Source organism: Giraffa tippelskirchi, chromosome 6 (assembly GCF_054371585.1).
Source record: "Giraffa tippelskirchi isolate mGirTip1 chromosome 6, T2T-mGirTip1v1.2.pri, whole genome shotgun sequence".
Classification (NCBI taxonomy): Eukaryota; Metazoa; Chordata; class Mammalia; order Artiodactyla; family Giraffidae; genus Giraffa; species Giraffa tippelskirchi.
Genome location: NC_137280.1, coordinates 97,016,726 through 97,040,114, shown reverse-complemented (window position 1 = coordinate 97,040,114; position 23,389 = coordinate 97,016,726). Strand labels below are relative to the sequence as shown.

The window sequence follows — 23,389 nt, the reverse complement described above, 5'->3', positions numbered from 1 at the left end:
AATAACTTCCCTTCATCCAGCTTCAAGTTTCAGCAGGTGTAAAATACTGAATTTTTCTTGCCTGGCTTCTCCTCAGTGAGGGTGGTAACATCTCAGGTTTCTGCTCTTTCCTGAAGGCTCTGGTTCTCCTGGGTCTTTGGGCCTTAACCAGAGATGCCTCTGGGGAGAAGGGAATGTTCTGTCCTCCATTAGAATTGCCGGAAATGCAGGCATTCCCACTCCTTCCTGTGAAGTGGGTGGAGATGTGAATGAAAAGGATTCTTAGGAATGGTAGCAACTCTTCCATGAAGGGTGTCTGGTGCTGGTCAACTTCCTGTTGTTAGTCAGCAGACATAGAAATTCTGGGAACAGTGACCTGTGCTATGGAGACTTGCTCACTTCTTTTTAGATGAGTCACAGCTTGTTGTTACGAGGAGTTAGTGAACTGATGGCTGTCTTCTCAAAGGGATGAGCAGTAACCAGTTTCTCGAACCAGAAACCTGCCCTAAAATTTCCCTCCCCTGTGTTATCCAGGAACACAGGAGGAAGCAGCAATTCTACAGGTCCTCATTCACACACAGAGATGGGGCATCATGTCTCATGTAAATGATCCAAAGCCGGTGCATCCCCTGGGGATGGGGACAAGCTGAGCCTGGGAAGGAGGGGAAGGAAGGTGCCCTGGGGTCTTGCTGGTGCCCTTCCCCACATGAGTGGCCTCAGACCATAGAACCACCACAGAAGGAGCTGTTAATGGCAGGAGGGTGGGGGAGGGGATCTACCTGCAGAAGTGCTGGGGGTGATGTGTCCCCTAAGGCTGGCTATTTCCTGACCTTTGCTTTGGGCCTCATCCAGGGAGTTGGTGGATTGTGAGATGTGCGCCCTGAGTGAGTGTGACGGTCGGACATGGTGAAGTCTCCTTGGGTTCAACTGCTGCTGAGAGGGTGGGTGAACTTGAGCGTTTCCTCCTGGTGAAAACTGAAGCTCAGAGGAGGGGCCTTTTTTACCATCACGGGGGAGCTCAGTTGCTCCCCCTGCCCTGGGGGCACCCCTTGGCCGCCAGTTCAGACAGCTTTGACCTTCTGACTTGGGGTCTCCTGCGCACCATGGGCAGCAGGCTGATCTGAGCAGCTCACACTTGGCTGCTCTTCCCTTTTGTTTCCTTGGTGATAGTCTTTTGCCCTGTGACTCAGTGTACAAGTGTGTAAGATATTTTTCTTCCATTACGTGAAGGTGTATGGTTTTGTTTTTTCAGATACACTCGCTTATGTGTGTGTACAGTTTTTTAAAGAATTATTTACTTATTTTGGAGCTGTGCTGGGTCTTCATTGCTGTGTTTGGGCTTTCGGTAGATGCAGTGAGCAGAGGCTCCTCTTGTGGTTCCCAGGCTCTAGAGTGCAGGCTCGGTGGTTGTGGCTCACAGGTGTAGTTGCCCCTCGGTTTGTGGGATCTTCCCAGACCAGAGATCAAACCCATGTCCCCTTCATTGGCAAGTGGATTGTTAACCTCTGGACCACCAGGGAAGTCCTTTAAATCTATTGTTAATTTCCTGTTGTATCCTCTTTTCCTCTCTTTCTGGGACTTCAGTGATACTAATGTTTTGTGTTTGTCCCACGGGTCTCCAAGACACTTGTCATTTATTTTTTGTCTATTTTCTCTCCGTTGTTCAGATTGTTGTTCTTGTTCAGTCGCTCAGTCATGTCCGACTCTTTGTGACCCCATGGACTGCAGCACACCAGGGTTCCCTGTCCTTCACCATCTCCCGGAGTTTGCTCAAACTCATGCCCATTGAGTAGGTGATGCCATCCAACCATCTCATCCTCTGTCGTCCCCTTCTCCTCCTGCCTTCAATCTTTCCCAGCATCAGGGTCTTTTCCAGTGAGTCAGCTCTTTGCATCAGGTGGCCAGAGTATTGGAGCTTCAGCTTTAGCATCAGTCCTTCCAGTGGATATTCAGAGTTGATTTCCTTTAGGATTGACTGGTTTGATCTCTTTGCAGCCCAAGGGGACTCTCAAAAGCCTTCTCCAACACCACAGTTCAAAATTATCTGTTCTTTGGTGCTCAGGCTTCTTAATGGTCCAACTCTCACATCTGTACATGACTACTGGGAAAACTAGAAGGGCTTTTGTTGGCAAAGTAATGTCTCTGCTTTTTAATACACTGTATAGGTTTGTTGTAGCTTTTCTTCCAAGGAGCAAAGGTCTTTTAATTTCGTGGTGGCAGTCACCATCTGCAGTGATTTTGGAGCCCAAGAAAAATAAAGTCTGTCACTGTTTCCATTGTTTCCCCATCTATTTGCCATGAAGTGATGGGACCAGATGCCATGATCTTAGTTTTTTGAATGTTAACTTTTAAGTTAGCTTTTTCACTTTCCTCTTTCATCTTCATCAAGAGGCTGTTTAGTTCCTCTTCACTTCCTGCCATAAGGGTGGTGTCATCTGGATATCGGAAGTTATTGATATTTCTCCTGGCAGTCTTGATTCCAGCTTGTGCTTCATGCAGCCCAGCACTTGGTGTGATGTACTCTGCTTGTAAGTTAAATAAAAGGGTGACAATATACAGCTTTTGACATACTCCTTTCCCAATTTTGAACCAGTCTCTTGTTCCATGTCCGGTTCTGTTGCTTCTTGACCTGCATGCAGGTTTCTCAGGAGGCAGGTAAGGTGGTCTGGTATTCCCATCTCTTTAAGAATTTTCCACAGTTTGTTGTGATCCACACAATCAAAGGCTTTGGTGTAGTCAGTGAAGCAGAAGTAGATGTGTTTTTGGAACCCTCTTGCTTTTTCTATGATCCAACAGATATTGGTAATTTGATCTCTGGTTCCTCTGCCTTTTCTAAATCCAGCTTGTATATCTGGAGGTTCTTGGTTCACATACTGTTGAAGCCAGCCTAGCTTAAAGGATTTTGAGCATGACCTTGCTAGCTTGTGAAATGAGTACAACTGTGCAGTAGTTTGAACATTCTTTGGCATTGCCCTTCTTTGGGATTGGAATGAAACCTGACCTTCTCCAGTCCTGTGGCCCCTGTTGAGTTTTCTGAATTTGCTGGCATATTGAGTTCAGCACTTTAACAGCATCATCTTTTAAGATTTGAAATAGCTCAGCTGGAATTCCATCACCTCCACTAGCTTTGTTTGTAGTGATGCTTCCTAAGGCCCACTTGACTTCACATTCCAGGATGTCTGGCTCTAGGTGAGTGATCACACCATTGTGATTATCCTGGTCATTAAGATCTTTTTTGTGTAGTTCTGTGTTTTCTTGGCTCCTCTTCTTAATATCTTCTGCTTCTGTTAGGTCTGTGCTGTTTCTGTCCTTAATGGTGCCCATGTTTGCATGAAATGTTCTTTGGTATCTCTAATTTTCTTGATGAGATCTCTAGTCTTTCCCATTCTGTTGTTTTCCTGTTTCTTTGCATCATTTACTTAGGAAGACTTTCTCCTTGCTATTCTTTGGTACTCTGCATTCAGATGGGTGCATCTTTTCTTTTCTTCTTTGCCTTTCGCTTCTCTTTTCTCAGCTATTTGTAAGGCCTCCTAAGACAACCATGCTACCTCTTTGCCTTTCTTTTTCTTGGGGATGGCTTTGATCACTGCCTCCTGTACAGTGTTATCCATAGTTCTTCAGGCACTCTATCAGATTTAATCCCTTAAATCAGATTGGTTCAATTCTGATATCCTACCTTCAAGTTGATTGATTCTTTTCTTTGTCATATTCATGCTGTATTTTAAACCATCCAGTTTTTTAATTCAGTTACTGTATTTCAGTGCTAAACTTTCCATTTGGTTCTTCTTTGTAGCTTTTATTTCTTTGCTGAGACTTTCAATTTTTTGTTTGTTTCAAGGGTGTTTGTAATTACTCATTGAAGTATTTTCTGTAGCTTTAAAATCCTTGCCAGATAATTCCCTGTGTGATTTTGGTGTTGGTGTCTGTTGGTTGTCTTTGAGGTGTAGGTTTTTATTCATTGGTTGGTTGATAGCACCTCCCAGCAATCAGCCCCCTGGATGACGATTGTCCTGATCTTTTTTTATTCTTTGCAGCTTTGCAGCTGTCCCCCATCACCAGCAGTGTTTTATTTGGTTTTGCTTCTGCTGCATTTGTAGTAAGTGAAGGTGATCAGTTCCACACCAGTAATGGCAAACAGAAGGCTTCTCTGTGGTTCTCAGTCCGTCGGTTTCAAACATGCTCATGTCAGAGGAAGGGCTTCCCCAATTAACACCTCCATCCAGTCCTTGTGGGGCTTGGATTGTCTCACATTTTTTAAAAAATTTATTTGGCAGCACATGGGGTCTTTAGTTGCAGCATGTGAACTCCTGGTTGTAGTATATGGGACCTAGTTCCCTGATCAGGGATTGAACCCAGGTCCCCTGCATTGGGAGCATGGAGTCTTAGCCACTACACCACCAGGGAAGTCCCTTACATGTATTTTTGATTTGTCAGCAATGCTGTTATTCTCCTTTTTGTCTCCCAACTCTTAAGTGCAAGGTATAAATATTTTATATCTAGGAGAAAAGTTGTGGGATTGTAGATTATGGATAAGTTAGAAATACTAGGAAGTGTAGAGGGATGACGAGTTGAGTGTTTTTTCCATGCCATTTCTAGCGCTTGGAGAATCCAACTTAATTTTGTTCATCTTTTGTGTCCATTTTGTGTGAAATGGGGTCTGCTTGTGATTGTAAATTGGTTTTTACTGATAACCTTTGGTGGTGAGCATTTCTTTCAATGGGTAATTCATCTTCTGTAAAATAGTTTCCTCACCTTGAACTCATTTGTATGTCTACTGATTTCTTATGTTTTATTTACATACTGTGGACATTCATCTTTTTTCATCTCTAGGTATGGCAAATATGTTCTCCCAGATTGTGAGTTACCATTTCTCTCGATTCTTTACTTTTTAAAATTCATTGTTAATTGGAGAATAATTGCTTTACAATGTTGTGTTGCTTTCTGCCTTACAAGAAAGTGAATCAGCCATAAATACACATATATCCCCTCCCTCTTGAACCTCCCTCCCACCCCCGCCCCAATTCTGGGTAATTCTTAACTTTAATAGACTTGGATGGAATTTATCTGTCTCTTCCTTTGTAGCTTACTCTTTTTTCCATATATAAGAAAACTCATCCTACACTCAAGTCATAAAAGTGTTTCCCTGTAGTGTCTCATAGAGTGTCCTACTTTCTTTCACAGTTAAGTCCACAGTGAATTGGTTATTGTACATGTAGTTATAAGAGAAAAGACTTCTTACTCCTCTGGAGATAGCCAGTGGCTGCTGCCCCATGTGTCAGTAGCCTCCTCCCAGCAGCATGTGCCCTGGCATAGATCCAGCTGGGCCTGTTTCTGTGCATTGTGATTTTTTCCATAGGTGTATCTATCCATCCCTCTGTTAACGCCATCCTGTTGTAATCACTGTAGTTCAAAATGTTTCAGTGTGCATTATGAAACATCCCACCATCTTACTCCATAGAAAATCTTGGTGGTTTTTAGAAATTCGTCTTTTATTTCAGTTTTTAGAAGTGGTTTTTAAGTCACACAATGCAGAACAAACCAACCCTAAAAGAAACCTTGTTGTGCACTGGAATGGTACTTTCATAAAATTCTTAAATGTTTGGGAGAAGGTGACATCATGGTCTCTTTTCTGTGGATATGGCTCATCTCTCCATTTCTTTCTTTCTACTATTGTCATTAAATGTTTTGGAATTTATCCACTAAAACATTTTTATAGACATAATTGAGAAAGAAAACTAGTAACAATCAGTTTTTACTTTTAATTAAAAAAATTTTTTTCCTGTGGCATGAGTTTAGCCCTGTTGTTTTAGGTTATCACCCCAGTGCCATTTTGACGGTCTCTAACCTTCTACCCATTACACTACCAGTGGTAGCCCTGATGCAGTGCTGGGTAGGGTAAGGAGGGGGCCAAGTGAGACAGAGATGTGGGGAAGGCAAGGGCGTCTGGGCTGGGTGGCATTGAGAGAATGGGCTGGGTGGCTCATGCTGGGACTCTCATTTGGGGAGCTCATGGGGCAGTGGGGAGGGCTGCCTTGGATGGAGGAGCCAAGTAGGGCACATGGATGTCGGGGGGACACTTGGACTGAGGGCCAGATGGTGGCCTTCTGCTCCCGGGACACACACACTCAGACACCACTCTCAGATGAACACTTGGACACACATACCAATACGCTTCTTAACCAGCACCCTGCCCCCAGCTCCCTGTCTCTCACCCTGCTCTCCTTTTCCATCCCACTTATCCAGCATAGCCAGATAACATTTATAGTGTTGTTTATGGTTTGTCTTCCTGCCGGAAGGCAAGCTCCAGGAAGGCAGGGTGCTTGGCCTGCCTTGTCCACTGCTATATGTACAGCTCCTTAGGCTTAAGTGCTCAGTAGATAAGAACCTGGTGGCTCAGGTGGTAAAGAATTGGTTTGCAATGCAGGAGAATTGGGTTTGGTTCCTGGGTCAGGAAGATCCTTGGAGAAGGGAATGGCAACCCACTCCAGTATTCTTGCCTGGAGAATTCCATGGGCAGGGGAGTCCAGTGGGCTACAGTCCATGGGGTCGTAAAGAGTCAAACACCACTGAGCATGGATGCACGCAGATAAGAACTGAGCGAACAAGTGAACCCTGCAAGTCATAGTCAGGTGTGTGCTACCTGGTGCCTACGCAAACATGCCCAGTGGCCCACAGTACTGCCACAGACGTTCTCAGACACTGATGTTCTCAGTCACATGCATGTAGGTGCTTGCTCACCCCCAGATCCGCACATCCATGCAACACACAGGTACACGGACCTTGCTGCCACTCACAGGTTCTTTCAGACTCACACCCAAACGTCCAGGTTCCAAGGCTTGTACTCCTGCAGACACACGCCAACATGTCCCTGCTCCCCACCCTCTCAGCTTTTAAAAGTTGATTATATTTTTTAAAGATCTGTTTAAACATTTACATTTCATCTGCTTGTTTTGCTTGATCAAAATACACTGAGATTTGTTTTTGTGAGTTTGCAGTCTGCAATGATATGATACTGCCAGTGGGCATTTGTGAGTTCTGGTAGTGTTTTTAAAGTTCATTGATTTTTTTGCCACGGATCAGTACTTCCTTCCTCTTGTTGCCAGTAATATTCCGTTGTGAGATTAGACTGAATTTGTTTATCCAAGTCAGTTGATGGCCTTCTGAGTTCTTCCCACATTTTGGCTGTCACAACTCATGCAGCTGTGAATGTCTGTGTGTATTCGTTTTTGTGTTGGTGGTTTACTTTCGCCTCTCTTGGGTAGATAGAGAGCTAGAGTGGAATTGCTGTTATATGGTGCTGTGTTAATAATCTTCAGGATTTGCTGGACTGTTTTCCAAAGTGGCTTCACTATTTTACCTCTCTCCAGCAGTTGATTGAGGGTTCCAAATTCCTCACATCCTCTCCAACACTTGCTTGTCTGTCTTACAGCTCTCCTAGTGGGTATGAAGAAGTATCTGTGGTTTTCATTTGCATTTCCTTGATGACTAATGTCCCTTTTTTTTAATTTTCTTTGGCCACACCACACAGCTTGCAGGATCTTAGTTTCCTGACTAGGGAGGCAACTGAGCAACCAGGCAGTGAAAGCGCTGAGTCCTAACCCCAGGACCGCTAGCAAACTCCCTAATATTCCACATTTTCAGGAGTTTGATTAGCAAACTCCAGTTGCAGCCCAAGGTGAGGTAGCCTTGTCTTTGTAGCTGATGTAGTAGGAATTTTATCATTTAGATTTCCAGAATATATCTTTGATTAAAACTCTGATTTATAAAAATAATCGTTTGCTTTGTATTTCAGGGGTGTGGTGTCAGCCTATATTGTCCTAAAGATAATAACTGGGTGTTTTTTTCTCTCTGTTCAAGTTACCTTCAACTCTGTTGCCATCAGATCTTCTGCAGCTCTCCTTTGTGGGGCATCTTCCTTGTACTCTGGGCACTTGGTTATTTATCCTAGAGACCCTGCTGGCTCGACTGATCCCTCAGGAGCCAGGCCTCCTCTTAACCCCACATTAACTCCACGGGTGTCCCAGGCCCTGGACCCTGACCTGTGTCTGTGCCCTTGATGTCCACTTCATCCTGGCAGAGGGTTGTGTGTTTGTTTCTGTTAGATATGAGGGGACCAGACCAGGCTTCTATATGCTGTTTCAGTCAAAGTGAGAGTTGTTCAGATGCAGCGGTCCTGGAAAATCTGTGTCAACAACCTCCTGACAGTATGCTCTCATTCTTGGAGAATCAAGGAAATAACTTACAAGCAGGCCACATATCCATTTCCTAGTCATCTGAATGATGGTTTCATTTTCAGTATTTGTCCACCCTCATGATCTGCTCTGTGTCATTAAAAACAGTTCTTTTTCATTATGTGTGTGTTTATCAGTTATTGCTGTTACACTTTGCTTCAGTGTCCAGCACTCACCATCACTGAGGAATCTGCATTAGATTTGCTGGCATGTGATCATTTCCTGCAAGAGTATGAGCTCAGGAGTCCTAGGAACTGAGTCCAGTTCCCGCCTGTCGGCCTCCCCATCCTCCCACACTCGGGGGTGAAGGAGGAGCCTCTCTGACACAGAACATGTGGCTGTTTCAGGACTCAGTGGTCTTTGAAGATGTGGCTGTGAACTTCACCCTGGAGGAGTGGAAACTGTTGGACCCTGCTCAGAGGAAGCTCTACAGAGACGTGATGCTGGAGACCTGCAGGAACCTGGCCACTGTGGGTGAGGACGGCTTCCTCCCTGCACTAAGTCTTTAGCGAACAGTTACTTCTTACAATGTCCTTTCTTATGAGTGATGAGGATGGGAATATTTTGAAAAAAAATGGCAAACATGGTCCCCACCTTTTTAGAAACTACCTAGAGTAGATAGCTTTTCCATGACAGTGTTACTATACTGAATTGATTTTTATTATTCTTGATCCGAATCCCGAGGCTCCCTAATTTTACAACTGTGAGCACGGTCTCCAGTGTCACCTTGGGGCAGTGAGAGAAGCATAATGGTTTTCACCCTGTGAAAGTTATCCTGTGATCAGTACACACTTGAGAAGATGATCTTGCTGCAGTTAAACCTATACTTAACCTGTCCTCCACCCTTCCCATGAGGAGCATTCTCTAGGAGCATTTTGGCAGTCGCACTCTGTCCCACCTCCCAGGGGCAGCTGGGTCCATGGACACAGGCTTCATCCAGGGCCTCTCCACCTGTGATCACCAGGGAGCACACCTGCTCGGGAGGAGCAGGTTCTGAGTCAGGGAGGGATATCAGGGAGGGATATCTGGACATATCCATTAGGAGTACAATTCAGGTCTCTGAGAAGGTGATAGGTGTCATTAACTTGGCTTCCCTCTTGGAGCTTTCATCCATTCTTGTCCGCTTGAAGTCTTTTTGGAGCTCCTCTGACAAAGGGATCATTTGGGAAAGTGCATTTTGCCCAGTTCCTTTCTACTTTGCTTCTGTGAGGTACTTATTAGTGAACAGGCTGCCATTTTGACTCATTTTCCCTATGATGGCCATCACTCTTTCCTTGGATACAGTTAATATATTAATATAGCTCACAAAACTCAGAGAAACATGCTTCTTACTAGATCACAGGTTCATTATTAAAGGATATAATTCAGGAACAGCTAGATGTAAGAAATGCATCTAGATTTGAAAAGGAGTTTCCATGCTTCTCCTGGTGCCAGTCTCATCACATCTCTATGTGTTCACCAACCCAGAAGCTCTCCAAACCTTTTTTTCATGCCTTCATTACATAGGCATAGTTGATGAAGTCACCCGCCACTGCCAGTTGATTTGATCTCTAGCCATTCCCTCACCCCCAGAGGTTTTGGGGGTGCTGGGGGATATGGGTGGGACTGAAAGTATTGACCCTTTAATCATGTGGTTGTCTTTGTTGGCAATTAGTCCCCATACTCAGGTTCTTTGCAACAGTTTCTTTCATTAATATAAACTCAATTGGGATGGAAAAGGCTTGTTATGAATCATAGGAAACCTATTTCACCTTTCTGATCCTGAAGCTTTTTCTGGAAATGAGCACAAGAGACCACATATTATTCTGTTGCTTTTATTGCTCAGGAAATTCTAAGGGTTTTGGGATCCCTGAGCAGGAAACTGTGGATAAGGACCCAGTTTATTTGAGAAGTACATGTTGGTCATCTCAGTGACCAAATGTGTGTGTGTGTGTCTGATAGATCACAATATCACACATCTCCTTCCTTCCTTTATAAAATTATTTTACGTTTTTGAATGAGTCTATGGAGAGAAATCTAGATATGGTCTCTCTTTCCTTTCCCCCACCATTTCTTTCCCACTGATTTAATTATGCTTCCAATTATTGCAGGTTCTTGCCCTCAAGTTAAGGTCGGTATATCAAGTCCTCAGTGGGATATTTTGGAGACTGGACTATGCATTGAACGGGAAGTTGTAAGATTCACAAGAAATGACTCTAGGTCTGTTTTGGGAGAAAACTGGGCATTTCATAACCTACGAGATGAGCATCTAACTCAGGAGAGGCGTGTGAGGTGAGTGGCACTCCTACAGGGAGAAGGAGGACGAGGGATCTCAGCAGAGTGTTAGACTCATGTGATGGTAAAGAAAGGTGTAAACTTAGCTAAACAATTGTAAACTTAGCTAATAAGCAATTGTGTACTCGGAATTTTTACAAAACAGTACTTTTATAAATGTGCCATAGATACTGAGCATCAGAAACTTAATTCACTAGGAAACAATGATTAGAAAACCTCATGTTAAAAAAACACTGAAAGTTATGGCTCTCTTTGAGCCCTCAGCCAGAGCATTAACCTTTGTTGCACTTTGTCACGTTCAGAGAGTGCTGAAAACATGCCCATTCATTGAAAATCACAAATATATAGTCAAAATAATAATGAATAACCATAAACAAATTACTAATCATTAATCCCTAATAATTCACTTCCTGTTTTGACCAGAAATCATTCGGTGGAAAGTCTCTTTGAAGGTATAGAAGATCATCAATCTCTAAAACCTCTGAACAGGATTATAGATCTTACTGTGCATGAGAGTTATCAGACTAAAATTCAGCCTCATCAATGCATTACATGTGGAAAAGCCTTCAGCGATCATTCTTTCAAGGAGAATCAGCAAAAGTCTCACATTGGACAAAAACCTTATGCATGTGAGGAATGTGGACAAACCTGTAGCTGTGTCTTGTGCCTCAGCTATGCTGGGGAAACAGACTTTATAGAGAAACCTGATAAATGTCAAGATGCTGGGAGAGCATCTAAGAGATGCATGAAGAGTCACAGTAGTAAACAATCCTTAGACTGTAAAAAATCTGGAAAAGCTCTCACTTTTCAGGGACATAAGAGAGGTCAGTATGGCCAGAAAATGTGTGTGTGTGATGTGTGTGGGAAATCTTTCAGTTATTATTGCCAACTTAAGCGGCACGTGAGAACTCACACTGGAGAGAAACCCTATAAGTGCAAAGAATGCGGGAAAGCTTTTACTGGCATCTCACACTTCCGAGAACATGTACGAATGCACACTGGAGAGAAGCCCTATGAGTGTAAGCAGTGTGGCAAGGCTTTCAGCTGGTGCACTTACCTTCGGGAACACATGCGAACACACAGTGGAGAAAAGCCCTATGAATGTAAGCAGTGTGGCAAAGCTTTCCCCTATCTCAAATCCCTGCAAGGACACGTGAGGATACACACAGGAGAGAAGCCTTATGTGTGTAATGATTGTGGAAAATCCTACAGTTGTCCTAAGTACTTCAGAAAACACGTGAAAACACACAGTGGAGTAAAACCCTATGAATGTACAGAATGCAGGAAAGCATTCATCACTTCTTCATCCCTTCGAGAACACATGAGAACACACAGTGAAGAGAAGCCTTATCAGTGCCAGCAGTGTGGGAAAGCCTTCAGGTATCCGAGATCTTTGCAAGGACACATGATAACTCACAGTGAAGAGAAACCATATGAATGTCAGCAGTGTGGCAAAGCTTTCCCCTATCTCACATCCCTGCAAGGACACGTGAGGATACACACAGGAGAGAGGCCTTATGTGTGTAATGATTGTGGGAAATCCTACAGTTGTCCTAAGTACTTCAGAAAACATGTGAAAACACACAGTGGAGTAAAACCCTATGAATGTACAGAATGCAGGAAAGCATTTGCCACTTCTTCATCCCTTCGAGCACACGTAAAAACACACAGTGAAGAGAAGCCTTATCAGTGCCAGCAGTGTGGGAAAGCCTTCAGCTATCCGAGATCTTTGCAAGGGCACATGATAACTCACAGTGAAGAGAAACTGTATGAATGTCAGCAGTGTAAAAAAGCCTACAAGTATCTCATATCCCTGCAGAGACACATGAAGACACACACTCGTGAAAAATTATGGCTACAAAGACTGGTGGAAAAGCTTTCTCCCTTAAAACCTTATAAATGAAGCAGTCAAGGGGAAGAAACATTATGAATGGAAAGAATGCAGGGAAAGCTTTCATCACTTCATTTATTTGTACTTGAAAACTCAGGGTAGGATGAATTTTTTAATGGAAATAAATACAGTTTTTCCTTATAAGTGCCTCATTCTGAATAGGGATCCCAGTGTATTAATTTCTAGTTCATGTTGCTGATCTGAACACTTAAGATAGTAACCATCCCACTATGTTCCCATCATCTTTACTACTTGTGTTTTGTTACCTTGGACATTAAATATACAGTTATATACTACTTGTCTCAATGTCATTACAATGTCTCTTGAACCCAGAGTGAAAGGTTTTGTGTGTGTGTGTGTGTTTTCATGTGGTATCAGTTTAGATGAAAATATTTTTGATCTTTACTTTGCCAAATGTTCATAGTATGGGATCATAATATCATAATATTGTTGAAAAGTCTTTTCTCATCCACTGTTATGGATACTGGAATTTACTGACTCAGTATCTACCCTCCTCTGGAGTCTTTATACTGAAAGGTGTATCTTCCATGTTTCTTTTTTGCTAGTGGATACTATATCTGTGTTCCTCACAGTAGTCAGTAATTGTGGAAGGTCTTGAAAGATCTTGTCTTGCCTGGTAATGTTTGTAATTTGGCCTCTACTCAAGGTGATGGCACCCCACTCCAGTACTCTGGCCTGGAAAATCCCATGGACAGAGGAGCGTGGTAGGCTACAGTCCATGGGGTTACTAAGAGTCAGACACGACTGAGTGACTTCACTTTCACTTTTCCCTTTCATGCATTGGAGAAGGAAATGGCAACCCACTCCAGTATTCTTGCCTGGAGAATCCCAGGGACAGCAGAGCCTGGTGGGCTGCCGTCTGTGGGGTCGCACAGAGTCAGACACGACTGAAGCGACTTAGCAGCAGCAGCAGCAGCATTGTCCTTGACCTCAGTTAGAAATTGGACACAAAACACTGAGTTGAGAAGAATGACTTGTTGGCATGGCGATGAAAGCTGCTGTCTCGATGATTCTACTGAACTGTGTTGTCATCTTGGGTAAGGTGGGAAACTTGACATCCAGAGTCCTTCTGTTGGTGATTCTGAGTTAAAGTTCTTGAGAAGAGGAAGATGCATGAAGTCTGGAGCAGGAGTGAGGAAGCCATGATTCTCAGCTCTTCTGTACCATCAGGAGACAGAGCTGCAGGGCAGCCTGCTGGCCTGAGCTCCGGCACTGCTTTCTCACTTCTGGCTCTGCCTGTGTGGAACAGCCCCAGTCAGACACATGCATGATGTTAGTTACCTGCTGGGCAGCAGTGTGGACTCTGCTCAGCAGTGTGGACAAGGCCCCCCATCATGGGTCCTCTTTGGTTTTCAGGTTCACACAGTTCCCTGCATGTTCCTGTGGCTCTTTGGGGTCCATCAGGCCACTTCTTCAGGCTTCGGAAGATTCCTCGGTGATTTTCTCATATCCTGTGGCCCTCTTCATGTCCAAGGATTCTCCTAATTACATGATTTCTGTGGGAAACATCTTGTTCCTCTAATAGTGGATGTTTCCTTCCTCCACCATGGCAGATGTAATATGGCAGCCACAGATGTGGGAAACCTACTTCCCTGGTTGCATTGTTGAAAGGCTGTAATGACAATGCATTTGTTGTTTTGAATACTTCCATAACTGAGATAAGCACTTTTGCATATATTTGGCCCCTGTGAACATTCTCTCTTATAGCTGGCTGCTTTAAATGATAAACCTACTATGTGTAATAGCTTTGCATTTTTATATGCACTCTGTTTTCTGTTGTCAGATGTTTTCTTCACGTGTATCCTGCTGAGAAACTGACTCACTAGTTTTAGCCATGTCTCAATTTGAAACAAAAGAAAAGGGGAATTTATTCCCAATTATACAGATTAAGACAGGTTTGGACCTGGACCCCTTTGCTGCAGTGCTTTCAACCTGAACAGACATCTCCCTGGAACAACAGGATACAGAGGAACTTTATGGGAAACTAAAAATAACTGCACACATCCACAATTGGGGCAAATTACCAACAACAAGGTACAAAATGAACAAAAACCCAGCTGTCCCTTCTGAGGTGTTGAGGTCAAAAGCAAGGTCCTATGCATGATCCCTGCACAGTGCCCCCACCCTGACCCCTTTTAAGGGACCAGCCCACCACTCCTCCAGGATCCAGCAAGGGCACCTGTTACTTGTTTTCACTCCCTCCTTCTTCAGCTGGAGTCCCAGTAATTCAGTCCCTTGCCTGAATTCCTCATCTGGCCTCTTAGCAACTTCTGTTGAAGAGTCCAAGGACCTCAATCAGTAACAAAAACATTGAGAAAATTGAATAAAATATGGTCAGAAAGAAAATGGTTAAATATGGCACATACAAAGCAGATGTCAGCAACTAATTACATCTTCATGTATAAACTGGTTCTCCACCAGGAGTAATTCTGCCCCTGGGAGGTGGAGGAGGGGGACACCTTGGCAGTGTCTAGAGACAATTTTGAACATCATGACTGACCGGGGAGGGGCTGCTACTGGAGGGTGCCTAGGGGCTGGGATTGCTGCTCCACACCCTACAGTGCACAGGACACTCCCACCCCACCAGAAAGCCATCTGGTACCGAATGTTGAATCTGAGAAACCCTGGTGTATAAAAACTGAATCTTAAAAATAACATTCCAAATACTTCCTTGGCAGTCCAGTGGTTAGGACTCCCCACTTACAGCACTTCCAGTGCAGGGGCATGCGTTTGATAACCTGGTCCAGGAACTGAGATCTCACATGCCCCATGTTGGAAAAGAAGTAAAAAAAAACATTGCGGGGGGGGGGAGCTGGAGGTGAATATGCACAGTAGGATTGTTAATGGCAGTTTTTAAACACATTTAAAAAGGAGTCCTATGTACACACAGACTACAAGACATGTCAAATTAGAAATGGCCACCTCTAGGGAGGGAGGAGGAATTATCTGTACTCTTTTACAAATGTGTGACAAATATGGCTGAATGATAAAATGTGTAATATTTCTCTACACCTCGAGTTATTTCATTAAAAAGCAAATATGTAAATGGTGTTTCATTGAGATTAAAGAATTACTTTGGATCTGAAAGAAAATCTCTCTGTGAAAATTCACAATAATAAGGGGACTCTCCTGGCAGTCTGATTCTGTGCTTCCATTGCAGGTGGCACAAGTTCGATTGCTGGTATGGAAAATAAGATCCCACGTGCTGCCCGGTGTGACCACAGGAAAAAATAATATACCTAATGAATATCTGGGGTCTCTCTAGCGGGTCAATGGTAAAGAATCTGCCTGCCAACGCAGGAGACCTGGATTCGATCCCTGGGTTGGGAAGATGCCCTTGAGAAGGAAATAGCAACCCACTCCAGTAGTCTTGCCTGGAGAATCCAATGGACAGAGGAGTCTGGCAGGCTACAGTGCAAGGGGTCTCAAAGGAGAGGGACACAACTTAGTGACTAAACAATGAATGTCTGCTCCACATCGTGCATTACTTAAACAGGGTTTCTTGTTATCTGCTGTATTAAGCACTGGGGATAATTCTTAGTGGTAAGTGCAGCCCCATTCAGTATAGGGTGTTGAGAAGCACCCGTGGCTTCCACCCACTAGATGCCAGTAACACCACACCTCCACCTGTCACGTGGGAGAAAATGTCTCTAGATAGTGTCAAGCCTGTGGGTGGGGTGGGGTAAAATTGCCCCAGGGATGAGAAGTCACTGCTTTAGACCATTCATTTGATACTAGTCTTTTCTCCAGAATCCATGGTCAAAACTGCTGTCCTGCTGCCTGCACTTAAGGGAGTCTAAGACTTTAATATGAGGATGAGCACCACGATGACGAACTGACACTAAATAACACTTTACATCACAGTACTTACTGAATGCTGGTACTGTTAATGTACGTTCGATATACAAACTACAGGCATCTTATGTTTGTGGTTCCCAAGGACATAGGACCTGAGTCCACGATGCCCTTCAGAGCCGACGTTAACACATTTGCACGTGGCTTGCTTTGCTCTGAGCCAATGGAAACTACGCTGCATTTACATCTCATCTACACATACACCCCCGAAATCCTAAAGTGGGTCCGATCCGGATCCTAAAGAGGGTCAGGAAGTCTCGCGCCCCCAACCAAAACCACGGGGGTTCACTCCCGTGCTACCAGCCTCCAACCGACCAGGAGTCGGTAATTCGAACTTCTAACAACCCTGCCCTTTGCCCTTTGAACTGTGCCCCGCCCTTTAACGCATTCCTGGCGCCGCCTGCCATTCCTCCAGACTCGGCCGGAGCAGACACAGGGCCAGGCCTCGAGGTGGAGACAGGAAAATCCTCCCTCAGAGGAAGCAGCCTGGCCAGTGAAATTAACGGCAGTCGCCACCGCCGCCGCCGCCGCCGCCGCCGGGTCCCGGAACACCGCTGCTGCTTCCGGCTCCAGGGCTGCTAGTAGCGGAAAAAAGTGCAGGCCCAGGGCTTCGGATTGGTGGAGCCTCAAGGATGGGCGGGTCAACCGCGTCCTCCAGTCGCCGAGCAGAGAAGCGACTTGTGGGCAGTTCCTGACGGTGAGCTGTCATCTCAAATCACAGTTCACTGGGACGCGATAGGGCCCAGTGCCCGGCCCCGCCCCTCTCCGCCGCTGTGGGCGTGGTTATTGCCGGAACGGTGCCGGGCGTTCCGCATTATCTCCGAGCGCACAGGTTACTCTGATAAGGAACGGCCACTAACAAAAGCAATAAATGTGTATTTCTCCGAGCACTTTCTTCATGCTAACACACCCCTATAGAAAACATTCCCATTGTTGGAATGTTTCTTCCCCGAAAATCTATTTCTTCCAGACATGGGGTCATATTTTATTCGTTTCTCTACGTTTTACTTTTGTTAATAATAACTGCGTTGGTTTTAATAGTCCATTGTGATCACTGGATGGCGACCTAGCTCGTGTTTTCACATTTGTGACTTTTTTTTGCACTGGGTGTACGCCGGAAAAAAATAAAGCATGTAGATTCCTAAAAATTAAAAAAAAAAAAAATGCTTGGAGAAGGAAATGGCAATCCACTCCAGTATTCTTGCCTGGATAAGTCCATGGACCGAGGAGCCTGGCGGGCTGCAGTCCATGGGGTTATATGACTGAGCACGCGGGCATGAGGGTGGAGGGAGATGGGCTGGTAGCAATAAACTGGTAGAACTAAAAAAAAAATTTTTTTAATTGCTCATTAAGCATTTCTGTATTCCAGACTCTGTTCTCTGCATAGGTGAAGAAGAGTAAACAAAATAATCCTTGCCCTTATCCTTCTTAGATTCCAGTGGGGAGGGACAAAAAATTTAACCGTATTGATAAAGAACATATATATAATAGATATAATATATCTCAGTGTCGACAGGAGAGCGGCGGTGAGCACATGTCTCTTCTGCCTTCCCAGACCCTGCACTGATTTCTGATTCTCATCACACGCAAAGAAGCCTCTGCTGCTGCTGCTGCTAAGTCGCTTCAGTCGTGTCCGACTCTCTGCGACCCCATAGACGGCAGCCCACCAGGCTCTGCCGTCCCTAGGATTCTCCAGGCAAGAATACTGGAGTGGGTTGCCATTTCCTTCTCCAGCACATGAAAGGAAAAAGTGAAAGTGAAGTCGCTCAGTCGTGTCTGACTCTTAGCGACCCCATGGACTGTAGCCTACCACGCTCCTCCGTCCATGGGATTTTCCAAGCAAGAGTACTGGAGTGGGGTGCCATTGCCTTCTCCTAAAGAAGCCGCTACTCTGCCCTAACCACCCATTCTGAGGACCCAACCCTAGCCTTGTTCCAGGTTCTAGGCAGAATGCTTCTGGTACTGGAGGACTGCCAGAATGACTGAGGTGAGGCTGAGACAGGCCTGGGGACTCTATGGGTAGTTCCTAGCTGTGAGCCTGTCATCTCAGGCACTTAGAGAACCTCTGATGTGTGGTGAATGGTGGCCAGTATGTGCTGCAGTTGATTCAATTAGCATTAAGTTAACAGGCCCCCAAGTCTCCCTCCCACCACACACAAAAAAGTAAATTAACAAGCTCAATTTTGGAAGAATTGGAATTTCTTACAGGTCTTCCTTTTAAGAGCATGTCAGTCTAGTCAGAAACAATAACTTTATCATAATATAGCATACACGTGTCAGTTCATAGTGAATCATGGACCAGAATGTAATAGATAAAACACTGAAACATCTAGAAATATAGAAGACATCTTTATGACCTTGGGTTAGGCAAATATTTCTTAGGATATAAAATGTGGCAAATATACACAAAGATCGAGTCGGTCATTAAAATTTTAAAGATTTGCTCTTTGAAAACCACTGTGAAAAAACAAGCAGGCAAGCTATGGCAAGGCGCTTTCGTGAAACAGATTCTGTCCAAGTATTTGTATCCACAATATACAAAGAATACGGGATTCCCTGGTGGCTCAGACGGTAGAGTCTACCTGAAGAACAGGAGACCTGGGTTCGATCCCTGTGTCGGAAAGATCCCCTGGAAAAGGGAATGGCAACCCGCTCCAGTATTCTTGCCTGGAGAATCCCGTGGATGGAGGAGCCTGGCAGGCTACAGTCCATGGGGTCGCAGAGTCAGACAGACTGAGCAACTTCACTTTATACGAAGAATATTTTCAATGGAGAAAAACTGGGACCACAAGAGGGAGCCCTTTCACTAGCAAAACCTTCTAGTTGTATGTATGTTTGGGAACAGACGCCGAAGTACTTTAGGATGAAAGCCTGTTACCCAACCAAACTGGGTCTGCTCAGCTGTTGGCAGTAAAGCCAATTTACTGACCGAGGTTATAATAAAAGAAAGGGCATCGTTTATTGCAGGCACCAAGCATGGCGTCCAGGCAACTAGTGCTGTTAAGACCTGAACTCATTCCCCAGGGATTTTCAGGGAAAGGTTTTCGGAGACAGGGTGAGAGGGAATTTGTGGGGGTATGTGATCAACTGGTGTAGATTCTTCTGATTGGTTGATGAGGTAATCAGGAGTCAATATCATCAGCCTTCTGATTCCAGCCAGTCCAGGGTCTACCAGCTTGTGAGTAGCAAGCAGTTAACTTCTTCCACCTGGTAGGGGTTTCAGTCTGAGCAAAACAATTCAAAGGACCTGGCTTATAATATTAACTATAGCCTTTGAGGAACTTGACTTTTTTTTTTAAGTCCTTGACTTTGTTTAATGACTAAATCGTTATTATTTTGTCTTGCTTGACTGTTTTCCTTTCTTTCTGCATTTTCTCACTTCTCTGATTGAATTTATTCTTGGAATTCAAGAAAACCCTAGGAAGTTAAAGGTTTTTTGTTTTGGTTTTTAATGTACAAGAGGCAGGTGGAGGACCTGGGTGGGGGGTGCAGTTGTCCTGGAAGGATCCCCTCGGGTCCTGCTCTGTTCCAGGAGCACAAAATGTACCTCCTGAGTTAGGGGGGAAAATATGCATAATTTTCATATATGTATGTATATATACATAGGTTTCCAAGGTGGCGCTAGAGGTAAAGAACCTGCCTGCAATACAGGAGATCTGGGTTCGATCCTTGGGTTGGGAAGATCCCCTGGAGAAGAGAATGGCAACCCATTCCAGTATTTGTGCCTGGAGAATCCCATGGACAGAGGAGCCTAGTGGGCAACAGTCCGTGGGGTCCCAAAAGACAGACACGACTGAGCGACTAACACACACACACACATATATACACAGAGAAAATTATAAAGCAAAAGGGACAAGCTATTAACATTGGGGAAAGTGGGTGAAGGGCATATTCAGAGTTCTTCATCTGATCCTGTAACTTTTTCATAAGCTTGAAATTATATCAAAATGAAAAGTTACCAAGTTATGCCCTAGTTCATACGAGAAAGCATAGATAGCCAACCAGTGATCAAAGAACATGAGTGATGGATTTGAATTGTCTGACACCGTTAGATTTCATTAGTTTTCCTGTATCTCTGGTTTGATTGCTGTGTTTTCCAAGAATATAACTGGTGATGTAATCTCTTTAAGGAATTTTATTTTTTAAAGATTTATTTTACTTTTGGCTGTGCTGGGTCTTCATTGCTGCATGAGGGCTTACTATAGTTGCAGGGGGCAGGGTCTACTCTCTAGTTGTGGTGCACAGGCTTCTCATTGCAGTGGTGTCTCCTTCTGCGGAGCATGGGTTCTAGGGGTTCAGGTTTGAGTAGTTGCAGCCCATGGGCTCAGTAGTTGTGGTTAGGGGGCTCTAGAGCACAGACTTAGTTGCTCTTAGTTGTGGCACACAGGCTTAGTTGCTCTGTAACATGTGGGATCCTCCTGGACCAGGGGTCGAACCGCTGTTCCTGCATTACAAGACAGATTCTTAACCACAGGTCCACCAGGGAAGCCCCCTTTAAGGAATTTTATAATAGCTTACTTGCGTTGAAAACAGTGGATCCCAAATGAAGCTGCTACCCCAAGTCACATGAAAGCTTTTTGGTTTTTTCATCCCAAATTTTCTTCTCACATTTATTTCCATAAAGGATAAATTGACACACAGATTGGGTCAGTGACGGGGAACATTCTCCATCATCACGTGGAATTGTCATGTTTCTCACTGTGAATCCATGGAGAACACAAGTTCTTGCAATGGGATGGCCAGACCAGCTGCATCAGCCCCACCCCCACCCCTGGTCTGGCTAGAAGTGCAGATTCTCCAGCCCTACAACAGACCTTCTCACCAGAAACTTCAATGCTGGAGGCCAGCCGTCTGTGTTTTAACAACTCTCCCTGGTCCCCAACAGTGATTCTGATTCACCTGCAAGTTTAAGAACTATTGACTAGGGCTTCCCTGGTGGCTCAGTGGTAAAGAATCTGCCTGCCAATGCAGGAGACACAGGTTCCATCCCTGATCCGGGAAGATCCCACACGCCAAGGAGCAACTAAGCCCATGAGCCACAACTACTGATCCTGTGCCCTAGAGCCAGGGAGCCACAACTACTGAAGCCCAACACTCCATAGAGTCCTGCAACAAAAGAAGCTATGGCAATGAGAAGCCCATGCACCACAACTATAGAGTAGCCCCTACTCTTCACAATTATAGAAAAGCCTGCTGTCAGCAACGAAGACCCAGCACAGCCAAAAATAAATAAAATTATATTTTAAAAAAAGAGAGAACCATTGACTCAAAGATATGAAGGTAAGTACTCTAAGAAAAGAAAAATAACGCAGCAGATTCCAAGGAACCCCACCGAGGACCCAGTAGAAGATGCTCATTTGTCATTTGAGATCTTTGGGTTCTCTTTGTTTTGTTTTATTTTGTGTGTATATTTAATTGAAATCTGGTTGATTTACAATATTATATCAGTGTCAGGTTACAGCGTCATGCATGATTTAGTGTTATTGCAGGCAACACACCATTAAAAGTTATTACAGAAGAATGGATTTATTTCATGTTTAGAAGCAAAGCATCAGGGTACTTGTTTGTGGAACTTTTTTTTTTAAGTATCCTAGATGCTAAATAATAGAAAGATGGATAAACAGATGAACTGAAGGGTCAGGGGTCCACCCACCACAAGGACCCAGACCCATTTGACTCTGTGATTCTGGTGTCCAGCGTCAGAAGATGGGCAGAAATGAGCTTCAACATTAAGGCTGGAGCTGGACAGCCTGGAGGCTGATGAGGACAAGCTGGCATCTGGCCACCAGGAGACTCCTTCTTCTCAGGACAAAATTCCTGCCACCAGGAATCCCCTAAAGTAAGAGTTTTTCCCACTAGGAGGATGTGGAGCAACTGGGCCCTCAGTTACTGCTGGTGGGGAAAGAAGATGGGGCACCCACCTTGGAAAGAGCCTGGCAGCTTCTGAAAAAGTTAAGCAGACACCTGGTCCTACCATACCTAGCTCATAGGCATCCCCCAGAGAGAGATGAAAGCAAATTCCAACACACATACCTGCACACAGATGCTCATTACAGCTTTACTCATGATCACCCCTAACTGGAAACAATGTCCATCTGCAGGTGATTGGATAAACAAAGCAGTCCATTCATGCAGTAGAATAAATAGTACTAGGCCATAAAGAGGAATCAAGTATGGACACACGCAAAAACATAGATGAACCTTAAAAAAATATGCTCAGTGAAAGAAGCCAGACACAAAAGATTACAAGCTTATGACTACATTTAGATGATATTTCCAGAAAAGGAGATATCTACAGGGACAGATATCCACAGGGCTTCCCTGGTGGCTTAGATGGTAAAGCGTCTGCCTGCAATGCTGGAGACCCAGGTTCGATTCCTGGGTTGGGAAGATCCCCTGGAGAAGGAAATGGCAACCCACTCCAGTACTCTTGCCAGGAAAGTTCCATGGACAGAGGAGCCTGGTAGGCTACAGTCCATGGGGTTGCAGAGTCGAACACGACTGAGCGACTTCACTTTCACAGGAACAGAAAGCTATGGATGGGAGTGAAGGAGAGAGCAACTCAAGAGGGAGGACTTCTCTGGTGGTGCAGTGGTTAAGACACTGCACTTCCAATGCAAGGGGCTCGGTTTTGATTCCTAGTCAGGAGACTAAGACCCCCACATTGCTGTACAGTGCGGCCACAAAAAAATTTTTTTAATTAAAAAAAAAGACAAGAGGGAAATTTCTGAGGTGACGGAAATTTGCTGAAATTGGATCGTGGTGATGGTTGTCCAGTTGGACAAATTTACTAAAAACCATCGTGGAACCCTATGCTGAAAAACTGGTCAACGCGCGTTTGATAAATTACGCTTCAATGAAGTTGTAATAAAACGTTTTGCCAGCAGAGGGTACCAGAGACCACAAATTCAACTCAGAACCGGCCTGTGGAGGGGGTCTCCTTTACCGGCTGCCGCCTTCTTTTCCCAGCTCATAGATGGAATGAGCTGGACTCCCAGGGAGGTGTTCTGCAGCCTCTCCACACCCTGGGGGTCTCGCTGGAATAAAGTCACCACCTGCCTTTAGATGACGCCATGGCAATGAACAACTGGCCATCTGGGAGGTTGCCAGGAAGCCCTCAGCAGTCTACCAGCCTAGA

At 44.6% G+C, this 23,389-nt stretch overlaps 2 protein-coding genes, 1 long non-coding RNA gene and 1 other non-coding gene across 7 annotated transcripts in view; 3 read left to right on the top strand and 1 right to left on the bottom strand.

Annotated features, from left to right (window-relative positions):
- LOC145509995 (uncharacterized) overlaps window positions 1–12,671 on the top strand; it is a 39,584-nt gene extending 26,913 nt beyond the window's left edge. For all 4 annotated transcript variants that reach the window (XM_081499886.1, XM_081499890.1, XM_081499888.1 and 1 more), the window contains 3 exons: window positions 8,558–8,684; window positions 10,301–10,481; window positions 10,908–12,671. In XM_081499886.1, coding sequence (XP_081356012.1) covers window positions 8,558–8,684; window positions 10,301–10,481; window positions 10,908–12,387 — 1,788 coding nt within the window. In that variant the 3' untranslated portion in view covers window positions 12,388–12,671. The remainder of the gene's footprint in view (window positions 1–8,557; window positions 8,685–10,300; window positions 10,482–10,907) is intronic.
- LOC145510000 (uncharacterized) lies at window positions 12,433–16,971 on the bottom strand. The gene is made up of 2 exons (XR_014056600.1): window positions 14,576–16,971; window positions 12,433–14,008 (listed from the first exon to the last, which is right to left on the bottom strand). It is a non-coding gene; the product is annotated as an uncharacterized LOC145510000 (long non-coding RNA).
- TLE6 (TLE family member 6, subcortical maternal complex member) overlaps window positions 16,607–23,389 on the top strand; it is a 24,373-nt gene continuing 17,590 nt past the window's right edge. The window contains exon 1 of the mRNA XM_081499902.1: window positions 16,607–16,948. The gene's annotated coding sequence lies outside the window, so the exon portion shown is untranslated. The remainder of the gene's footprint in view (window positions 16,949–23,389) is intronic.
- TRNAC-GCA (transfer RNA cysteine (anticodon GCA)) lies at window positions 22,570–22,641 on the top strand. The gene has a single exon. It is a non-coding gene; the product is annotated as a tRNA-Cys (tRNA).